The sequence below is a fragment of the Limanda limanda genome, chromosome 2 (genome assembly GCF_963576545.1).
Source record: "Limanda limanda chromosome 2, fLimLim1.1, whole genome shotgun sequence".
In the NCBI taxonomy this organism is placed as follows: Eukaryota; Metazoa; Chordata; class Actinopteri; order Pleuronectiformes; family Pleuronectidae; genus Limanda; species Limanda limanda.
Window position 1 is genome coordinate 5,450,686 of NC_083637.1, and position 21,378 is coordinate 5,472,063.

The following is a 21,378-nucleotide window of genomic DNA, read 5'->3' on the forward strand; positions in this document are numbered from 1 at the left end:
CTGCTGTGTAGCCACAGACAGTGGATTTATATCAGGTGATGAATCAGCTGATCACAGATCGATGCCTCTCGACAGCTTCTCTACGATTCAGGACCCGGTGAGCTCCTTCGTTTTTATGGTTTAACCAAACTTGTTAATGTTTCAGCAGTAATCCATACACAGGGTGTGACGTGGTGCCCGTGGTGAAAGAGTACACACACACACACACACAGAGCGCACACACACACTCTGAGACAAACAGACTAATTTGAAAATAACCATCTCTGAATTTCGTCCACAAATCAAACGCCTGCAGCTTCACACACGTGTTGTGTTGTTAATCGGCACAGACACAAAGGTATAATGAAAGAAAACGAGCAGGTTCCCTCTCGGTTCGTCTCTCTCTCTCCCTAACAACCTTTCCTCTCCCTCTCTCTCTCTCTCTCTCTCATCCATCGCTCACTCTCTCCTTCCAGATGAGGTTTCTTCCTCCGGCAGATTGTCTCCAAAACCCTTAAATGTGGATTTAATCTATTTATTCTCTGACAATATGAATAAACCAATGTAGAGTATTTGACCCTCTCTCTACTTTTGCGAGTATATTTATCTGCGTGTGTGTTTGTGTGTGTGTGTGTGTGTGTGTGTGTCACAACAGAGAGTGCAATGCTACACAAACCCGAGAAGATTGAAAGGGGGATGATGTAAACTAATCTCCGTCAGCAGGCTGCGTCTCCCTCCAGGCAAGACGTTCATTTCCCTCGTACACTCACAGAAACACAGAGCTTTTCATTACTTCAAACAGGAGATATCCTTAATAGCTAAATGGAAAAAGATGGAGACTCTCCCTCATTCTCTTTGTGTGTGTGTATGTGTGTGCAGTTGTGTACATGGGAACATATAAGAGAATCTTAAGATGTTTTCACATATGGATGGAAGAAAGTGAGCAAGAGTTGGAGGCAGGGGCCATGAGGGACTGCACCCCCGCTCTCAGGCGTCTCCAAACAAGCATTGATCGTCTCCTCCAGCATGGGTGCACAGGGTCGAGAGGCGAGATCAGGAAAGATGGATTCCTTGGGTGGACGAGAGGTTGCAGGAGGCAGGAGGCGACTGCTGCGTGTTGATGCCAAACAGAGACAGTCAGGGCATCGGCGAGGTCAGCTGACCGGAGAACAGGAGAATGGATCGGTTGAACCTCGGACTGAGAACAAGATGTCATCGATGGGCAACTCAGGACAGGCTTGGTATCTGATCCGGCCTCAGCTGTCCTCTGTAGACACAAGAGCTTGGTCTCTGTGGAGCTGAGCAACTTGGTGGATCAACATCTCTGAGACATACGCTTCCCTCAAGGGGTCTCATATCCCTAGATATCTTGAGGAACTAGCTAAGCAAGCAGGCGGATGAATGGATGGATGAACTGGCAGGAAAGGGAACAGGATACTTCACACAAGGAACACCGGAGAGCAAACTCAGGAACAGAAACGAAGGATGTAGGTGTATGTACATGGGTGATGAGAGTACTAGGATTGGGAGTGTGAGTTTTGAAGCTTAGGCGATGTCGAATAGAAAACGTGTGAGCGAGTGCAACAGGGGAAAACGTCCGGGGACATCATGTGGATGAAAGGAGGATGTCGGTTCTGAAGAGGAGAACATGGAGATGGAGGGAAAGTGAGCGAGGCCCCGAGACTCCAGGGAAACAAGGAATCAGACTTAGTGTGAGAACATCGTGTTAAGTACGATATGTATCGCATTCTTTATTCTTAACTGGATAAAAAGAAAACATAGCGAGAGAAAACTGCTGTTGATGATGCATTAAATATTATCTTGATATCTATTATGCAGCATGTGTGAACAATAATTCAATTTTTTTTCTATTTTATCTGACATACCCACATTCAACCCTTTTTACAGGCCAGAGGAGATTTTACTTAATTATTTAAAGACCCTATAAGGACTTTTTTAACTGGTTATGAAACAGTCATAGTTTAATAGTTCGGCCTCTTTATGACCTACAACTGAAAATGAGACAATTATGGAGAAAATGGGCTTTTTCTATAAACTATTCTCGATGTCTGTGGTCGGGACGGATGAGCTTAGGCGTAGGGAGAGGAAACGGAAGCTAGGCTACACGCTAGGCTACACGCTAGGCTAAAGGCTAACTTGAACAGACAAGCGCTTCCAAGTCCGTTCCTCGCCAACTCCATGCCGCCTACAAACAAGATGGATGAGATCAGAATGAGAAACACGATTACCTCATGTGTAATGGGGTGGTTTGATATTCCAGCCAACTTTATGCCCCTGTACATCAGGTGACTTGGTATTGTCTCGGGTGGGATGTTCCATTTGCCCACATGAGGACCCAGTTAATGTTAGTGTGGACGTGGAACATTTTAATTAGTTTAACCAAAAAATCAAATCCAGTCAGAAATATGTTTATATCCTAGAAATGTGTCTGTCAAGGCATTTTGAAAGAAATGCAATTCTGTCTGGATGACATTTGTTTATTATGGGAAACGAGGAAACCTTTACATCCACAGTAACATGCTATTTAAGCTTGATTTGTGCACATGCATATTTGGAAGGTCATGTGACCACTGATAAGCTGACACATATGACACAATGAGACTGGATCACACACTGCATGAATTCACGAGTACAAGAGGAAAAGGTTTCAGGTCAAGTTTATCTGATCCAATAAATCAAGCTTTCATTTGCAGCATGAATAAATATCAACCTGGACCTTTCAATTTCCTCTCATTGGCTCTTTTGCATGACAAACACTTAAGTGATGATTGGATCTTCGAGCACTTGAATAACGAGCGGATTATGCGAACTGTGAATACTGTGTTTCCTCACTTGGAGAAAACGACTGTGGTCAAGGAATATTTATTATCCCCGAGGGGCAATTTGTGGTACAGCCGGCAATCAGTGCATGACAAAGCAGACAATCAATAATTCAATGTAAATAAATACGATATAAAAATGACAGCGGCAGCGACAGCCGGCGACAAATGAGCTTTTAAATCTGTTTGTGCTGCAGTGAATCTGTGGCCGGAGGGAATCAGAGGACTCTTTGAACAGAGGAGGAAGACTCTTCAAAGAGTTTGTCTTCTAAGGACGAGGAAGGTCAGTGAGTGTCGTCCCGGCTGCACACTTTAACAAGTTCCCTGCAGTAGTTACAGAGAAAGGCATCGATCAGTAGAGCTGTGGTCACACTTAGGGTTGCAAAATTCCGGGAATATTCAAAGTTGGAAACTTTCCATGGGAATTAACGGGAATAAACGGGAATAAACTGGAAATGTTGTGTGTAATTTATACTAACTGTATTTACCTTGTCATATACAGACATAAATATAAACATTTTGTTTTGTCATAGGCTGATTTGAGCCCTGAGGAAACTTTGGGCACTTGACTATATGCTTCTGCATCGTTGTTTCATTCTTAACATAGGTCTTTGCACAGTATTTGCAAATGTACACAACCTTTCCTTCTACATTGGATGGGGTGAAATGTCTCCACACATGAGATAGTGCATGTGGCATTGTTCTGTAGAATAAGATGAGAAAAAAGTTTGTAAAAAAATACTAATGCAATGCCAGAGATATAAATAGTTAGCCAAACAATTGGAATCGTCTGTAAAAATATTTTACAATTGATGGATAAATGAATGGAAGTAGGCTAGATGAACAGATGAACAATCCTCAATAAGCATGCTAATATATTTTCCCCAGTAATATCATCGAAACTTACCTGACTAGTCCTGCACACTACAGCAGGCCTCAATAGTCTCAGCATTTAATTTGCGTTTTTTTTTTTTTTTTTTTCAAAATTTCCCAAATTCCCGAGCTTAACTTCCCATGGAAACTTTCCACCCCTTTGCAACCCTAGTCACACTACAGAAGAACTTGATCTAAAAATACTTTTATCGACGTATTTTCCTTTGTTTTCCCGGCGTGTCCCAGCCTGAGCTGCACCGCCAGCCTCCGTCCTCACAGCACAAGGTGAGGTCACATGTCCTTCTCCTGCCTCCACAGCCACTGACTCCTAATCCTGTTTCATTAATCACCTGAACATGCCCTCCTCCACCTCCACCTCCACTCTGCATCTCCCAACACAAACACTCGCCCCATACATCACAGAGGAGTGGGGGCGTCGCAGGAGTGAATACAGTTGCCCTCAAGCAGACCTAATGATTAACGATAATAAATTCTTCGTGATTAATGAAGTTACGTAGGAGCAGTCAAACAAAAACCTAGATGCATTAAGTCGTTTTGTGTTATCTAAATTAATATTTTTTTTCTGCCAGACTGGGCCAGAGGAGGTGGTTCTGCTCTTCGCTCTGGTGACTAAAGGACAAACCTGTATAAATGAGTTGCTTCTATACTGGTGGTGGGTGGGTGGAGGGGTGGATCCACTTATCATTTTAAAGAGAAGCGTGACTGGAAATCAATACAGAATTATTCTGAGTGATCATTTTTTATTCTAAGTGTGATGAAACATTTCAGTCCTGGTCCACACTGCTTTTTTTTGGGGGGGGGGGAGACAAACACTCAATAAACGGTTTGCTGAGTGTGACGTCCCAGACGGACTCGGTGGAAAATGTGTCAGGACATTTTCTTTTCCGGACTTATCCCTTTTCAGACATGAAGCAGATCAGATGTTTTCACAACAAGAAGGACAGGAGTGAGCTGCAGGAGGAAGGATACGACACCGGCAGAGGTTCTTATCACTAAAGTTTGTATTTGTATTATTTCTTTTCAGTTTTGTGTTCGTATTTGTATTATTTCTTTTCAGTTTTGTGTTCGTCACATGATAGAAACTTCATAAAAACGTCCACTCGCTCATGGTGAATTTTTGGAGTTCAGAGCATGAAAAGCCGCTTCAGCCAGCAGATCTTTTCCTGATTGAAGATCTTCAGGAGATTCACTCAACGACCAAAATGAGGAAATGTGTTTTGGAAGAATTGTCTTTATCCGTCAATGAGTTTGAGAGACTGAACCCTGATTCACCCGACAGAGATCTTCAGGTTTTCCATTAAATTTCACCTGGTGTGTAGATGTGCTTGTAAAGTCCATTTCGCTGGTGATTCAGTCCCTTTGCCTCTGAAGTTTAGAGACCTACTGTATAAACTCCTTTTCTTCCCAAACAGATTGCAGTAGCTCGGCTCAGCGTATCTGCTGATTCAGAATACTGATCCGGTGCCAGTGCTCTTTTGTTTCCAACTTTAAAATCTTTAAACCTCAGAGTGTACAACAAGGAAATGTAAGCCCAGGAGTGGCATTAGGAGCTGAGTCAATCAGACATCTGGACAGAAGGAAATTGAGTTTTATAAAGACACAGAAACTTTTTTCTTTTTCTTCTTTTTGCATCGTTCCCTGAAAAGCAAACGTAAGGGAAGGGAATATTGGACTCACACATTGTTTGGTCTGGACTTTGTAGTTTAGTTGAAACAATAATCAAAAATGTTGTCGGACCAAAGACGTTCTCTCGGTCTCGATCAAATAACCAATTGCGGGAATCTGACACAGCTTTAAACAATAGAGGGAGAAAGATAACAAACTCAAATAAATTAATAAATTACAACATGAAACCAAAACTAACCGGATAAATTGTTAAGAATGTAAAATGGCAATTATAAAGAGCTTTTCTAGTCTTGATGACCAATCAAAGCTCTTTACAGTACAGTTTTCCATTCACACGCACAAATTCATACAGGGCATCTTTTAGCAGCACGTTTATTTCTATGAGGTTCAGCACTTTGCCCAAGTAGAAGACTGGGAATCAAACTGCTGACCTTCTGGTTGGAGGACGACTGCTCAGCCACAGTCGCCCCATGAAATGTAACAAAGACATAAAAGTTGGAAACACTTTCAGGTGTGAAGACATGAGTCTAAACTAGAAGTGTGAGAAACTCTGGCCAATTTACCTTCATATTGCAAACACATGTATTTAGAACAGATACACACGCTCTGCATTATTTGGAGAGAATTTCCCAAAAATGAAATACATGAAAGAGTGGAAATAAATCCTGCATCTGGCCCCGAAATCAAATCTACTCCACCAACTTTCAATTAAAGCGTCTCATTGGTTTTTGTGTACCACTGTGAACATAACATCTCCCTGGTGGAGGTAAGAAGTAATTGTTGGTTCAAATGGTTCAATGCATCAACTTCAGGTTTTGAATAACTTTTGTGTTTGGAACACATCACAGCGGAAACGTCCATCCCCAGGAAAACATGCTGATTCAATGTAAACACGACAAACAGCAGGAACAGACGGAATAACAACCCTGAAGCTGGAGCTGCTAAATAGAATTCAGCCAATATTGATTTTATTATTTATACCTGTGCTTTTCCTGCAGTGACTTGTCGAATTATTCTCTGTGGGGAAAAAAGGCCTCTAGTGAAACTGCATCTGTAATGCCTGCAAGAATTCCACTAAGAGGATGTTGAGGTTTAAGCGACCACTTAAATGAGCCGCTGGTCCTCGACTCCCACGTTTCTCATTGTTTCCGTCTGCGTCAACAATTTAACTACGGTGCATTCCAGGTACAAACGAGTCCCTGATGAGACGCCGGGAATGAAAAGCAGCGGGTCGTTCTTTAAAATCAAATGATAGATGATTAACCTGTTTGAGGAGAGAGAGAGAAACATCAACTGTAGAGGCAAGAAGAAGAAGAAGAGAGAGAGAGAGAGAGAGAGAGAGAGAGAGAGAGAGAGAGAATGATGCACGGGGAGATAAAGTGTTTTCAGTTGAATTGATTCTCAACCAGTGCAGCTGAGACCACTCACACACACACACACACACACACACACACACACACACACACACACACACACACACACACACACACACATGGCTGCCACTTTCCAGCTGTATGTTAGACCTAAACGCTTGTAAAAACCGAAACCAATCACATCTCCTCCTGGGTGAGAGGGCTGGTGTTCAGCTGCGTCTGGCAGCTAATTTGGACGTGTGTGTGTTCGGGCATATGTGCTCACGAGTGTGTGTGAGTGTGTAATGGAGTGTGAGTCTGCGTGGGAAATCCACTTCGACCGCAGTCAGCCTGCTCCTCTGCACACGGTGATCTGTCGGGGTCAGGTCATCCACTGAGCTCTGATTGGCTCCTGTGACCCGGATGAGAGGTGGTAACACACACACACATACACACACACAAACCAAACACACACTTGTTGACCGAGACAATTTTGTCCGAGGCAACACATCAGCCCCACATTGATGCTCCTCTCCACTGAGGAGGACGGAGGGTGGGATGGCCTGAGGGGGGCAGTGTGGCTCTGTGCTCCGATGGGAGACGGAGGAAGAGGAGATAAGAGATGAAGATAACCTCACCTCGCGACCTCCAGCCCGGAGTCACCCACTCTGCCCCCCCGGTGCACATCTCTAGAACGAGAACCCACCTGTCACTGTTTCACCCTCAAGCTTTTTCGTAGCTCCTGCTTTCAAAGCTCTTTTCTCACCGGACTGTGAAAGGTGATTGGATACGAAATAGAAACTTGTTACGGATTCAAGGACTTTGGGTCAATGGCTTTTTCACAGCAGACGTTTTTTTGACACGTCGTTGGTGGAAAAAGCTCGAGTGCGAATAATAAAATGAATGATGGCTGAATTCCACTTATCTGCCTCGGTTACAGGGGGCATTGTGAGTGCTGGGCGCTGTCACACAGTCACGGCTCATTGGAACACTCGGACTAAACACTGCCATCATTCACGTTATCAGTAACACCTGTGTTTTACCATGACATGTCAGAATGTCTGCAGCGCAAAAAGCCCGAGGGAAAATAAAGCAGAATGAATTGCAGAATTTTGTGTAGTTAATCTGAATGAATGTCGTCTCCTGTTGAGTTTCCGATGCACGTGTCCGTCCACGTGTCACGTGTCCACGGAGCAGAAAACTGTTTCTCTCCTTGTTGATTTGCATTGTTCACGTCGTCTTTGGCATGTGCTCAACTCCCTGATGATATTTTTCCTGGCAACTGCAGTAAGACAGCGTGTGTGTGTGTGTGTGTTTGTGTATGTGTGTGTGTGTGTGTTACAGTGAGAGGAACACGTAGCGGCCAGAAACAGGAGATGTGTGAGGATGGCGAGGTGCTATGATGTGCACGTGTGACAGATGCAAGCAGGAAAGCATGTCAGGGGTGTGCACGCACCGGCTTCAGCTCAGCAAGCAGTGTGTGTGTGTGTGAATGTGTGAATGTGTGTGTGTGAGTGACATGGAAGTCATGCCTTCATGCATGACTTCCATGATGGTGAAAAAAAAGTGCATATATTTCTCTTTCTCACGAACACTCAACACACACACACACAACACACACACACACACACACACACACACATACACACACACATACACAAGATCAGATTCAAGGAACAGTTTGGAGAAATGCACTTATTTGCTTCATGGTCGAGAGTTAGATGAGAAAATCGACGTCGTAAAGATGAAGGTTAGCTCAGCTCTGCACTTCTAGTCTGACTCAGTTCATCAGATACAAAAATACATCAACCTGTATCATCTATGACTTTATAATTAACACATCACATGGAGTTTATTTCATACGTGCAATAAATAAACATGTGAACACCAAATGTGCGAGACCAGTTCTTGGCTGCGACAGGAAGTCATCGCAGGTTTTTATTTTTACACCTCAGTTTCTGTCTGGATTCAATAAGACGATGAATTCTTTTGTTCGTTATTGAGTTAGTGCTCGTGGGACAGAGGTTAGCCATTTACCAGGTTCAAGCATCGACTATACGTATTAACATGGACGACATGACGGGTCCCCAAAGTGAAACAAGCTCATCTTGATCGCCACCTGGTGGTCCATATTAGTAGACATGGACCTAGATACAAAATCAAAGTACATGTAAAATATGTTTTGTTTTCAAAGAAGGTTTCTGTCAATCGAGATAGTTCTGGGTGAAGCTTCATGATTGACAGCTGATACTGACTCCCAATTGGTTGAGCGTGTGTATTTGTTGATACTGTGACTCCGCCCCACGATCACTACTGCAAAGACTCTGAATTCAAATGCATAAGATGACAGCGTTCCTATAACCAAGATATTTGGCCTCATTTCTTGATAGCAGATAGTATTAAAATTGTATTCTAACATTAATTTAGTTTCTCTTACTGATACTTTAATCATCAATAACGTTTTTGAGAATGTGCTTGTTCCCCTTTTTTGTATTTCAGTTAATGCACAAAAAAGTGAATCTTTTAATCACAGATTTCACCTTGAAAAAATGTTGCTTCATTGATAAAAATCTATCAACGATCAGGTTCCGTTTCACTGTTGCCAACGACCTCAGCTCCTGTTTGCATTCAGATGTAAACATATTGATCAGTTGTTCAAATTGATACTGGAGTTGTCAGAGCCCGAGTTTTTTGTGGCCACATATTGAGCGGAGCCAAACAAAAATGAAGCAATATAACGATCGGGTCTAATGAAAGCATCGCCCTGCACAGTAATTAACACTAAGCAAATTAATAGCTGAGAAACTGATGAGCCTGGATCAGCTATAAAAGGTCAGGACTCTGAGGAGCTTGTGTCTGATCCGAGTTATTCTACGGTCTGGATTTAAGCTCCTTTTGTTGTGAAACTCAAACAACCAGCGCTGTTCTGATCTGACCTCAGACACAAATTCACGGGAACAATTTATTTCTGACACGCATTCGTCTCACTTCAGTTATTGGTCGTAATGCGTCTTTGTGGAACAGTAAACAAGCGTCAAGCAAAACACAATAAATAACGTCAAGTCTGTGCAACAACTCGGATTTTACAACTTGGATACTTTTGATATTTAACATATTGTAACAAAAGTTAGCCGTAACAATTTGATCACCCCCTGGTGGTCGGCTGCAGTATAGGTCATGAACGCTGCCTCCTCCATGGTAGTGGATAGGACACAGACCAAACTAAAAAGTGAAAGGACACGTTAAAGGTTCAAATTAATTATTTGATGTTATGTCAGCGTTTATCAGTCCAACGTCTATAACACCAAATGATGTCAAAAGAATAATAGTAATACTAACAAAAATGTATATAGTTATATATAGCTTCACAACTAAACAGAAAGTAAGGTGTAAATATTTTGGCTTCCCGTCCACAGATTAATATGCACCACATGCTATTCTGCTTCGTTATCCAATATTCTTTTATATTGTTCTATAGAAAACTTCTTAATGAACATGATTTCATGAGGCAAATTAATCTGAGATGAGCGAGTGGACATGAATTAAAGGGAGGCAAAGGCATAAAAGGTTTCTATGTTTGTCATCCCCACAGGCAGAAGAAGAACATTTAGATACGGTTTGAAAGATGGATTTGGTTAAAAATAAGAAAAGATGAGAGTTTTGGGGGGAGGACGAGTAAAGGACAGTGAGGTAGAGAGAGAGAGAGAGAGAGAGAGAGAGAGAGAGAGAGAGAGAGAGAGAAGAAAGAGAGAGAGAGAGAGAGAGAGAGAGAGAGAGAGAGAGGGAGAGAGAGAGAGAGAGAGAGAGAGAGAGAGAGAGATGGTGGAAGGAGGTAAAAAATGAAAACTAAAGCTCATGGTGTGTTTCCCTCAGGGTATGGCATCACTTTTCTGTGAGGTCTTTGTAATACTGTCCACACCCTGCAGCCTGAGAGGGCTGGGAGTGAGTGCCTATGGGCGTCCCTGTGTGTGTGTTTGTGTGTGTGTGTGTCTGTGTGTGTGTGTGTGTGTGTGTGTGTGTGTGCAGGACCACATGCTGCTACAGGCCTGTGTGTGTCAGTACGCACACGCAAACCAACACCAATTCATCGGCTGTTTATGTTTTTTTGGACAGAATAGCTTTTTAGCGTCGGAGCAGTGTGAGCTCTGTTTTGTGTTCCTCTTTTGTTTGCTTTCCTTTCATGTGCGTTTCACGGGCGTGCCGAGTGCCCACTCCGTCTCCTTCTCCTCCACAGTGTGACGCTGGGTAATTGCATGTGATTACAGGTGCACCGGGAAGAGATTTCAGAATGTGATCCCGAGCGCCCGCCCTGCAGCTCTGTGAGGCCAGCTGCGAGTCAGGAGGACGCGTGAGGAGCCGAGCGGCGTGAGACCGGGCCGAGCGCTGGATTAACCGTCCACTTTGTTGCCACAGGGTTGACACACAGTGGGAGCTGAGAGATCAAGCACACAAACGCACAAAGGAAGTAAAACAAACAAAAAAAAATCATGGACCCACACACTCATCCACCAGCGCACAGCTTGACTCTTTCGTTTTGCATTTCTCTCTCTGCAGCCTCTCTCTCTCCGCACGGTTCACACAACAACCCTGAAATCGTTGGTAATATTTTTCCCTTTTATCGTTCTTTTTTTACTTCAATGGTTCTTTTTTCTCTGGCTTTTCTCCATTCTCTTTCCATAAAATATCCCCTGAAAGCCTCGACTGTGATTTCCACAGTCTTTTCTATCTGCTTTACTCACTCAAAAAGTGATCCCTCTCCCGGGTTATCCTCCCTTTCTCCCACTGGTGTTACACTTATCCCCACATCCCTCCCTGTCTCTTTGAGTCCGCGACAGGTGTGACCTAACTCCTTTCAATTCCCTCTTCATTTCCTTAGCCGCTCGCTCCTCTCACATGAAAGGCTTCCTGCTCCCCTCAGCTCAACCTCATGCCTGCTCTTTCTTCTCGCTGCGCCCTCACCTTCTCTCTTAGCCCCAGGAGATAGCTCGGATAACAGGTGGAGACACTGGTTTTCGGGGGGGATCAAGTTTCCATCTGCCTGAGATGCAAGAATGCAGAATCACCCCAGGCTACAATGAAACCAAACAATAACCTACACCGCGTTGCACACACTGACACACACACACACTCATACACAAGCCATTAGGTGCTTTTTCGATTAGAAAAGTGGACTTCTATTCATTGGGTTTATTAGCTTTTAATGTCGTGTCTTCCTCTGTAATTATTTTTTATCACAAATGTGAAGCGAGCGAGAGAAGGAAGATAAACAGAAGACGAGTTGAGACGGTTTAATTGCCGTGCACAACTGCATCCAACAGTGGACACACTATAGACTGTTTATAGATATGGACATGACAGCTCACCCAAAAAGTGAAGCCAAAGCCTCTTGATTGCCCCCTGGTGGCTGACCACGCTATTACCATGTTAGTGGATGGGACATGGGCTAAACGAAAAGGTCAAAGTAGACGTTTAAAACATTTTTCTTAAGAATGGTTTCTGTCATTTCAGGTTATTTGTTATGGCAGCGATGTTGACGTGTTGTAGCTGCTATGTTGATGGTTTTAATTAGTTAATTGATTGTTTAAAAACAAAGGAAATGTCGTGACTCACATCTGAGGCTGTTACACAATGGGTAACGATGGGATCTTTATACTGACTCCATCCCCCGATCACCACTGTGCAGACTCCAAATGTGCAAGATTTCGCATCGTGGAAATATTGGCTTTAATTCCAGATAATAGGAGTAAGTGGTGGATTGTACTATACTACTATATACTATACACACACACAAGCACCATCATCTTCCCCACAGGCCACGTATCATATCATATTTGCACATGGTTCGTTTGTGTTTCTATGCACAAGAGAGGATGTGTGTGATGTTGATGGAGGCTGCTCTCTCTCTGACTGGGTGTGGCACACACGCTGTGCTTAAGCTTGATTCATACACACCTGCCTGCGGCAATTACACAACGGTGAAAGAGCAGTTTACAAAAAAAACATTCATGCTATTAGTCCGTGTCCCACAGCTCTTTGCTTTGAAATCTCAGTCGCTCTCGCCGTCTGTCTGCAGCCTCTCAGCCGATGTGGGCGTCCCACCCGCTCTCTCTCCACTGCTATGACAGGTCAGTTAATATTGACATTATCTCCCTCCAGCACGGTGACAGCTCGAGCTGCTGGAAGCCGCTCGTTAGCTTTGCAAGGGCCCGTACGTGTCGCTGTGCGTGTTGGAGAGTGTGTGTGCACATGAGCGCTGTGTTTATCGCCGGGACAGAAGTCATTAACCGAGTCAAACAGGTGCTAAAGAGACAGGGGACGGTCCCAGTGTTTGTCTCGCAGAGAGGAACAGAGATTGGTGTCATCATTCAGCCCGATGGTAGAGCCGCTCTGTGGAGGTCACCTCACCGCTGCACTGAGTGCACTGAAGAGAGAGTGGGTGCACCGTCTGTGTGTGTCTGTGTGTGTGTGTGTGTGCTGAACAGAAAGAGGGTGGGTGAGAGCAGCAGAGCACACAAACGGTGAGAGAGAGAGAGAGAGAGAGAGAGAGAGATTTGTGGAGCAGATTTGATGAAATAGATGTTCATGCACATGTCAGGTCAGATATTCGTCTGAGCTGAAGATGAGTGTATGTCGGGGGGGCTTGTGTGGCCTGTGTGTTTCTGTGTGTGTGTGTTTGTGTGTGTGTGTGTGGGGGGGGGGGGGATAGAAGGATGCTTTGGTGATAGAAAGCAATAGATGGATTGAGGGCAGGAAACGCTGCAGAAATTGTGTTGGTTACAGGTAATTGGAAACTAAATTGGCTTCAGAATTAGAAGCTGTAAGCACGGAGTCACTGTGTGTATTGAGACCAGTGTGTGTTGTGTGTTGTCGGCATGTATATTGACATTTTAATTTGTCCAATCTACTGACATGGAGGAGACTGCAGCCAGCCACTGAACACTGTGACTATTTAGCAAAAACACCTCCAGTCAGATAGATTACAGTGAAAATAGGAATTACACACAAATGAATTCCCCCAATATATCATCGTCTCCCACTCCTAAGTTATCCAAGGCAATAATTTACTGTTTATAAGTCTTGTGATTTCTAGCTTTCAGTGCGTCACTGCTTTAACGACTGAGGTGCTGTATCTCATAAAAGATGATTTTAAACTCCAAAATTATCAACTTCTTCTAGGTTTTCAAGAAATCAACTCTGATACACCGGAGTGTAAAATATGGACAACTTATTACCACAAACATTTCCCAAAATGAATTCTAGCCCCCTTTCAATTTGTGATGTGCAGAATATGTATGGCCTGCAGCTAAATGTGTTAAGATGCTGCTTAGATTCATTCACTTTACACTTGTAATATCCGTGACCTGTCTCTCACGACGTGTCTCGGCTGGATCCGGAACAGAGATCGGAGAAAAGTAAATGAGATACACATTAATTAAATGTGTGAGCTACAGTGAAAGTAAAGGTATTACTTTTTTATGACGGAATGAGACTGTTTGAAATATAGAAGTTGTAGTTTCATTGAATGCTAAAGATTTATCGACACTAGCATGTTTTATTTTTTGCTTTAAAAATGCATCAAGGTTGCATCATCATTCACAGTGCAGAGTTTTCCAATGAAGAGCTGTGGTAACAGTGTTTTCTGACCCATTTTAGTTTGAAAACTATGTTGTATGGATGCATTTGACTTCCTGGTTGGTTCTTATCGGTCACGACTCAACTAACAACAATAACTATTGAGCCAAAACTCTCATGTGGATGGAGATTGTTGTTGTTGGCTCTCACTGCTTTGCTCTTTAGAACCTGTTATTGTTTTCTATATCTTTTTCACCCACTTGATGCTGTGGAAAAAAATGATAAAAACTGCATTTTCTGGTGCCATTTTATTTTTAGAGAATTAGTTCCAAGGCAACAAGGTAATAACAAAACGTTATGTTGAACTGTAAATTCTTCAATTCAGCGCTGAGGAAAGTAAAAGGTCAATCAGGTGAGCAGAGGCGTCATTGTGTTTGGAGAATGGGAGTAAATACCACATTAAAAATAAAAACCTTGCTCAAACTCAAAGGCACCACACAAAGCACGACAGAAGGTGGGTTTGTATTTAACACAATAATGCTGGTTGCAAACAAATTAAAGTAACTGTACAAAAGAGAGAGAGAGAGGGAGAGAGAGAAAACCCAAAGCCGACTCCAAGCTTGAAGGTTGTGAAAATGGTGATTGGTATCATAGCAACTGGCAGGCATCCAAGGTTCAGGAGCAGTCTGTCACTGTCTGCAAACGCCGCCGCCCGCCCGGTGCAGATCGGTGGAGGTGTGTAACCGAGGGGGCGACAAGGAGGCCGCGATCCAGAGCTGCAGAGGCCGCCGAGTGGGAAGAGAGGGAGGAGCAGGTCAGCCAGGTGTGCGGTCGCTAAACTTTTAGTAGCTCGCAGGTGAGGAAATAAATCTGGGAGGAAACACAAGAGTTTGACACAGGTGGTGTTTGCCGAGTTTTAGTATTGTGCAGCCGCACGCCTTATGCAACCACAACGAGTTCTCGGGTAAAATGTGTGACAGAAATATGAATAAGTGACAATAAACCACTTTAAATCTCTTCATTTTGTCTCCTTTTTAAAAATTAAGTCTCAAGCTGTGTCTGAATCACCCACTCGCTCCCTTCTTCACGAGTGTCTTCTATATAGAGGACTATTTAAAAGATATATAACAATATATAAGTAAAGGATGACATCACTATGATGTAAAACCACAACAGCTACATCGTCCGGTGGAAAATCCCAAAGTTAATGTTAAAAGGTTTTTTTTACACGTAGTACTAATACTTTAATGTTTAAAAAAACATGTTAAGAGACAATCTTTAAATGTAGAAATAAACTTACAAACTGGCGAACTCACTATATAGTGAATTATATTAGCGAGTGATTTCGCACAAACCCTTCTTCTTAATCAAGAGATTTGAAGAAGTCTATGTTTCTACCCTTTTTGTTTCTCTCATAAAAAGTTTAATTAAATGTAAAGTAACGTTTTTTAGTATCGTAACGTTACCTCAGTTTCTGTGTGATTCGCCTTAAGGTGTCACATCCGGTTTGTGCTTTTCTTCCCAGTGATGTTGTTCAACGACAACACCACACACGACACTTTCTCTCTGCAGCATTTTGTTTGAAGTGGGTCCAAATGTCATCCTGTTGTGTTGCCGTCTTGTTCATTTCCCTGTGCATGGTCCAATCTGCTACCAGTGCTTTCACTGTGTGCTGCTGTAATGCCCAATCGCCATAAAGATGATTTCAGTGCTCTGCTTCATTGTGCCTGGTCTCTTTCCATCAGTTTTTATCTTTAAACTAACTCATCCTTTTTGTAGATAAATGATATTGCTTGTTGATATGTTCACATCCATTTGTAATAGTGCTGTCTCATCGTACTCTTGTCTTCACCATGGAAGACCAAGGGTGAGGTGTATGCTCTAAGATGTTGGGGCACTGCCAGCTGCCGGATATGTTATATTACTCTTTTACATAGTTTCTTCATCTTTCAGAGAACCCCTTGATATATGAACACATTTTCTCCAGAAGATATTCGCTCATTCAGAGCTTTAATGATGGTGGTGAAAAGTTCTGTCCCTCTATAATCTCCCTTACTTTATGTCTTGGTCTGTATTTATCACAGGTTTGAGAAGTACTGCAAAAGAAGGAACAAATAAAATACTTCCGTGATGACATTCTATCAAAGCAAAATGTCAGAACAATGTAACAATGTGAAAAATGTTGCTTTTAGGAGTAAATCTACAGAGAATTACCTGCATCTGCCTCTGGCCTCAGTTTTACATGAGTTCACGGTGACTTTCAGCTCACTCAATGTCTGTCATCACTGCTCTCATGCTGTCATTTCCTACCACATTAGAGCTCCGGGTTTCAGAGAAAAAGCTCTAAAATCCCACTGTGCACCACCTGCTCAGCGGCAAATAGCAGAGAGACGTGGTTAGGGGAAATAGATGGAGACTAACTGAAGAGCAGAGTGGAACATTAAGCAGCTGAAGGGCCGGACATTTCTGTCAGGAGGCGGTAGAGACCAAATATAGAGATGAAAGGGTCCGGATATTAAATTATTTCTATAAAGAAGTTTCACCTCTCATTCAGACGGCTGAGAAGAACTGAGGAAGGTTTTCAGACGAGAGGAAAAACATCTTCCAGAACATCACGCTGCGAAAAGGTTTAGGTAACGGTGATGACGTGTTCACGCCGCTGCCCCCAAGTGGCCAAAACAACTCGTTATTGCGGGTTTAACCAGTTAGTCTCTGCTAGAAGATTAAGACACATTTATTAAGTGACTTTTCTAAACAAAATGTGAGATGAATCATGATTAACTTCTGAATGATCACATGATTAATCACAGGTATAATCAGAGCTAGAATAGTCAATAAGTTCACTACTGGCGGTATATTTATAATAAGAACTGCAGTTAAGTACAATTTTGAGATACTAGTACTGTTATACCACACTGCTTTTCAGAGGCAAATATTGTGTTTTTGTCTGGTTATATATTTGTTTAATAACTGATGCTTTTTGATGGTTACACTTTCCATGCAATACTTTTACTTGATGGAGTATGTCTACACTATAGGGTATTTATTTTACATAAGTAAGAGATGTGAGTACTTCTTACACCACTGGATTAGTCCTCCAGCTGCTCTGTTGGGGGTTGACAAATAGGAAAATGGACTGAAATGCAAATAAATAGGCTATCTAACCCCCTGAGTAAATGTAGTAAATTATAATGCAGTTCTGAGAGTACTAGTGAATTAGAAAATGGGGATTTTGGTGATCTAATGTGGAATCCAGAGCAGCGTATGTGGTTTGGCTGCAGACGGAGCTTCAGAATATTTTTCATGGAAAGTCCAAGCGGCATCATAACCACTCCACTGGAAACAGACTGGTGGAAGCCAAATGCCAAATGGGCCTGGATGGAAAGATAAATGGATGAGCTGAGGTGAAGGTGCTTGAGGAGAGTGGGTCGGGGACAGGGAGACGGAGCACGGAGACTATTTGGTCACTCGGGATGGAAAGTCTGTCTCTGAGGATTTATTGAGGCAATAAAAGATAAGGTCACTGTGTTGTAGGCTCTAACATTAATGTGCCATTTAATGACCCTCACCATGGAGGAAACTAGGTTATCACTGGTGCTGAGATATAACTCCAGGCAGTTGGTTTGTAATCAAGCAAGCGTATGTGTTTGTTCACCAGTGGCGCTTCAGAGGGCTCCACCAAACATTAAAATATATATAGATATATAAATATATACACCCACCACTGACTCACCAACCACATTTACACTATCGTCTTTCTTTCTTTGTCTCTGCTGTTCTATCCTTGACTAAAACAGCAATGACAAAGTAAAAAAAATGTATGATTTAAAAGTGCACTTTCCTGAATCAGGAGTTGGATATTGGTCCCTTTGTGTAGAGTCTACATTTAACTGTAGACAATGGGCCCCTAAATAGCCCCTGACTCAGAAAATGTATCGGGTATGAAAACTTGAAATATCCTCTTTTATATCTTCTTTTATGTCTATGTGTGTGGGGGTAATAACTTAATTTCTGTGTATATTTGGGGTCCTATAATAACTTGTAATAACTTGAAATAACTTAATGTCTGTGTATATGGGGGGGTCCTATAAAAATTTGTACTAACTTGTAATAACTAAATTTCGGTGTATATGGGGGGTCCTATACAAACTTGTAATAACGTGTAATAACTTGTAATAACTTAATTTCTGCGTATATGGGGGGGTCCTATAAAAACATGTAATAACTTGAAATAATGTGTAATAACTTGTAATAACTTGATTTCTGTATATATGGGGTGTACTATAAGAACTTGTAATAACTTGTAATAACGTGTAAGTACTTGTATTAACTTAATTTCTGTGTATATGGGGGGGTCCTATAAAAACTTGTAATAACTTGAAATAACGTGTAATAACTTGTAATAACTTAATTTCTGTGTGTATGGGGGGGCTATGAAACGTATAAAAACATGTAAAAATTGGTAAAACTTTTACAACTTTTGAAAACTTATTTTCCGTCTATTTGATGGGTGATTGGAGGTTTAGATGGGAGAGGGAGGGGGGCCGTCCACGACGCTCTCACCACTTTGCGTTGCTCCCCGCCCCCTGGGTTCAGGTCGCCCAATGGGAGCAGCGGAAGCTCCCGGCTCGACCAATCAGCTTCGAGAGATGCCGGTGAGCAGAAGTTTGGTGAGTGAGTTTGGGACGGAGAGAGAGATGAGCGCGGAGGCTGCGGGAGAAGCGGTGAAGTGAGAGCGGAGCGTTTGGACTTCATTACCCGCACTGAAGTGGCTGTATCGCGGCTACAACCACCAGCAGCAGACCCTCCCCCGGTTCTCTCCCACCTCTCTCTCCCTCTCTCTCCAGCCCGAGTACCGGGAGTGAGCACCGGGCAGCGGAGGGCGGAGGACGGCAGGTGTTCAGCGGAGGGAGACGCATCGCTCAGCCGGCTCCCGGAGCCTCATTAGCGGGCAGAGGACGGAGGACAGCGGCGGGACAAAACCCATCGAAAGACCCGCAAAGCTCCGGAGAGGACCACCGGGTGAGGTGTCCTCTTCTCCCCCGTGTGGACGCTGCGGAGCCCGGCGGAGGACCGTGGACCCGGAGCCGGGGAAGGAGACCGTGTCCCCGGGGACAGACGCCGCCGCGTAACGGTCCTTTTTTTTTTTTTTTTACCCACTTTTTTCCTCAATGAACCCCTCGTTAGCATCGTGTTAGCATAGCGGTGCTAACAAACTTAACCGGGCTTTTTTTTTGTGTGTGTTTTTTTGTCCCTCCACCCCGGCGGGATAATAACCTGTTGTGTCATTTCTTCCGTGTAACCCGAGACCCGGAGCACCACCACCACCACCACCGAGTGTAACCGATCTGGTGTCCGAGGAAAGAGTGCCCTGCCCCGGGGTGATTGAGGGGGGTGAACCGGTTAATTAGCTCCACTTGCAACCCGCATCCCCGGGTAAGACCCCCGGGAGGAGAGAGCTGGTCCCCGGTGGGTTCAGCTGACAGACAACAGCGGTGTTCACACAATCAATTAGTGGATTGATTTTTACACACACACACACACACACACACACAGACACACACACATGTGGGTGATTTGTGTGTTTTATCGCTTCTCTGTTAATGCGAGCACCGACTAAACAGCTAAATGATCCACGGGACAAATCCCCCCAGCCCGGTGAAGACATCAAAACAAGCCGGGATTGGAGCTCTAATAGCCGGGGAATAATCCGATAAGTCTCCAACACACTCAACTGAATTAATTCCGAGCTCCGGTCGATCCATCCCGGGGAGGATGAGGTGTCGCAGGGCGCAGATGAACCGGGACTCCGCCGCAGCACGTCGGGACCACGGGGACGTTTCACCGTGAACACACACACACACACGCAGACACACACACACACACACACACACCAGGGACCCGAAAGTCTCAGAACCCCCCCTCCCTCTCCTCCTCATCTTCATCTTCATCTGCATCCTCCTCTTCCTCCTGCCGGAGCTCGGGGACTCACAGCCGGGGACAGCGGTGAACTCTACCCGGGGGAGAACGCTCGGAGCTGCCGGTGCTGAATCCCGGAGCCTCCTCCACCCTGGAACTCCTCTTCCTCCTCTTCCTCCAGAGAGCCGCAGGAAGCGACCGCACCAAGCGGACACGGACACTGTCGTTCCCCCGGCTCTTCTCCGGGATGGAACCGGGAATTAGCTGCCCCAATGAGGGACCCGCAGCGGGGATCCGGCCGGTGACGACCCGGAGAGGAGGCCGGTGTCTGCCCGGGTTCGTGCTGCTCCTCCTCGGCAGCTGCTGCCACATGTTGCACGGACAAGGTAAGAGCTCCGGAGCCTTGGGTTCAAATGTCAGATGATGCTCTGAATAATGTTCACATGGAGATTCATACTGAGGCTGTTTGGACAGGATGAGTGTGTGCAGAATGAAATCACCTCCGGACTGACTCAGTTCTTATGGGTTCCATGATGTAGAAGGGGAAGAGTAAGAGGATGAAGAAGAGGAAGAGTGAGATTATGAAGAAGGGGAGAGTGAGATTATGAAGAAGGGGAAAAGAGTGAGATTATGAAGAAGGGGAAAAGAGTGAGATGATGAAGAAGGGGAAAAGAGTGAGTTGATGAAGAAGGGGAAGAGTGAGATGATGAAGGGGAAGAAAGTGATGATGAAGAGAGTGATGATGAAGAAGGGGAAGAGAGTGAGATGATGAAGAGGAGAGTGAGATGATGAAGAGTGAGATGATGAAGAAGGGGAGAGTGAAATGGAGAAGAAGAGGAAGAGGGAGATGATGAAGAGTGTGATGATGAAGAAGGGGAGAGTGAGATGATGAAGAAGAGGGAGATGATGAAGAAGGGAAGAGTGAGATGATGAAGAAGGCGAAGAGAGTGAGATGATGAAGAGGAGGAAGAGTGAGATGATGGTGAAGAAGGAAAGAGTGAGATGATGAAGAGGAAGAGAGTGAGATGATGAAGAGGAGGAAGAGTAAGAGGATGAAGAAGGGGAAGAGTGAGATGATGAAGAAGGGGAGAGTGAGATTATGACGAGTGAGGTGGAGAAGGGGAAGAGTGAGATGATGAAGGAGGGAAGAGTGAGATGGAGAAGAAGGGGAGAGTGAGATGATGGAGAAGAGGAAG

The 21,378-nt window shown here is 43.9% G+C and overlaps 1 protein-coding gene across 1 annotated transcript in view; it reads left to right on the forward strand.

Moving 5' to 3' along the window:
- The window catches only part of LOC133015718 (protein sidekick-1-like), a 280,020-nt gene that overhangs the window by 3,928 nt on the left and 254,714 nt on the right, over positions 1-21,378 (forward strand). Inside the window, exons 2-8 of the mRNA XM_061082987.1 lie at positions 1,005-1,132; positions 3,939-3,977; positions 4,283-4,337; positions 4,618-4,695; positions 18,860-18,992; positions 19,111-19,285; positions 20,364-20,568. Coding sequence (XP_060938970.1) covers positions 1,005-1,132; positions 3,939-3,977; positions 4,283-4,337; positions 4,618-4,695; positions 18,860-18,992; positions 19,111-19,285; positions 20,364-20,568 — 813 coding nt within the window. The remainder of the gene's footprint in view (positions 1-1,004; positions 1,133-3,938; positions 3,978-4,282; positions 4,338-4,617; positions 4,696-18,859; positions 18,993-19,110; positions 19,286-20,363; positions 20,569-21,378) is intronic.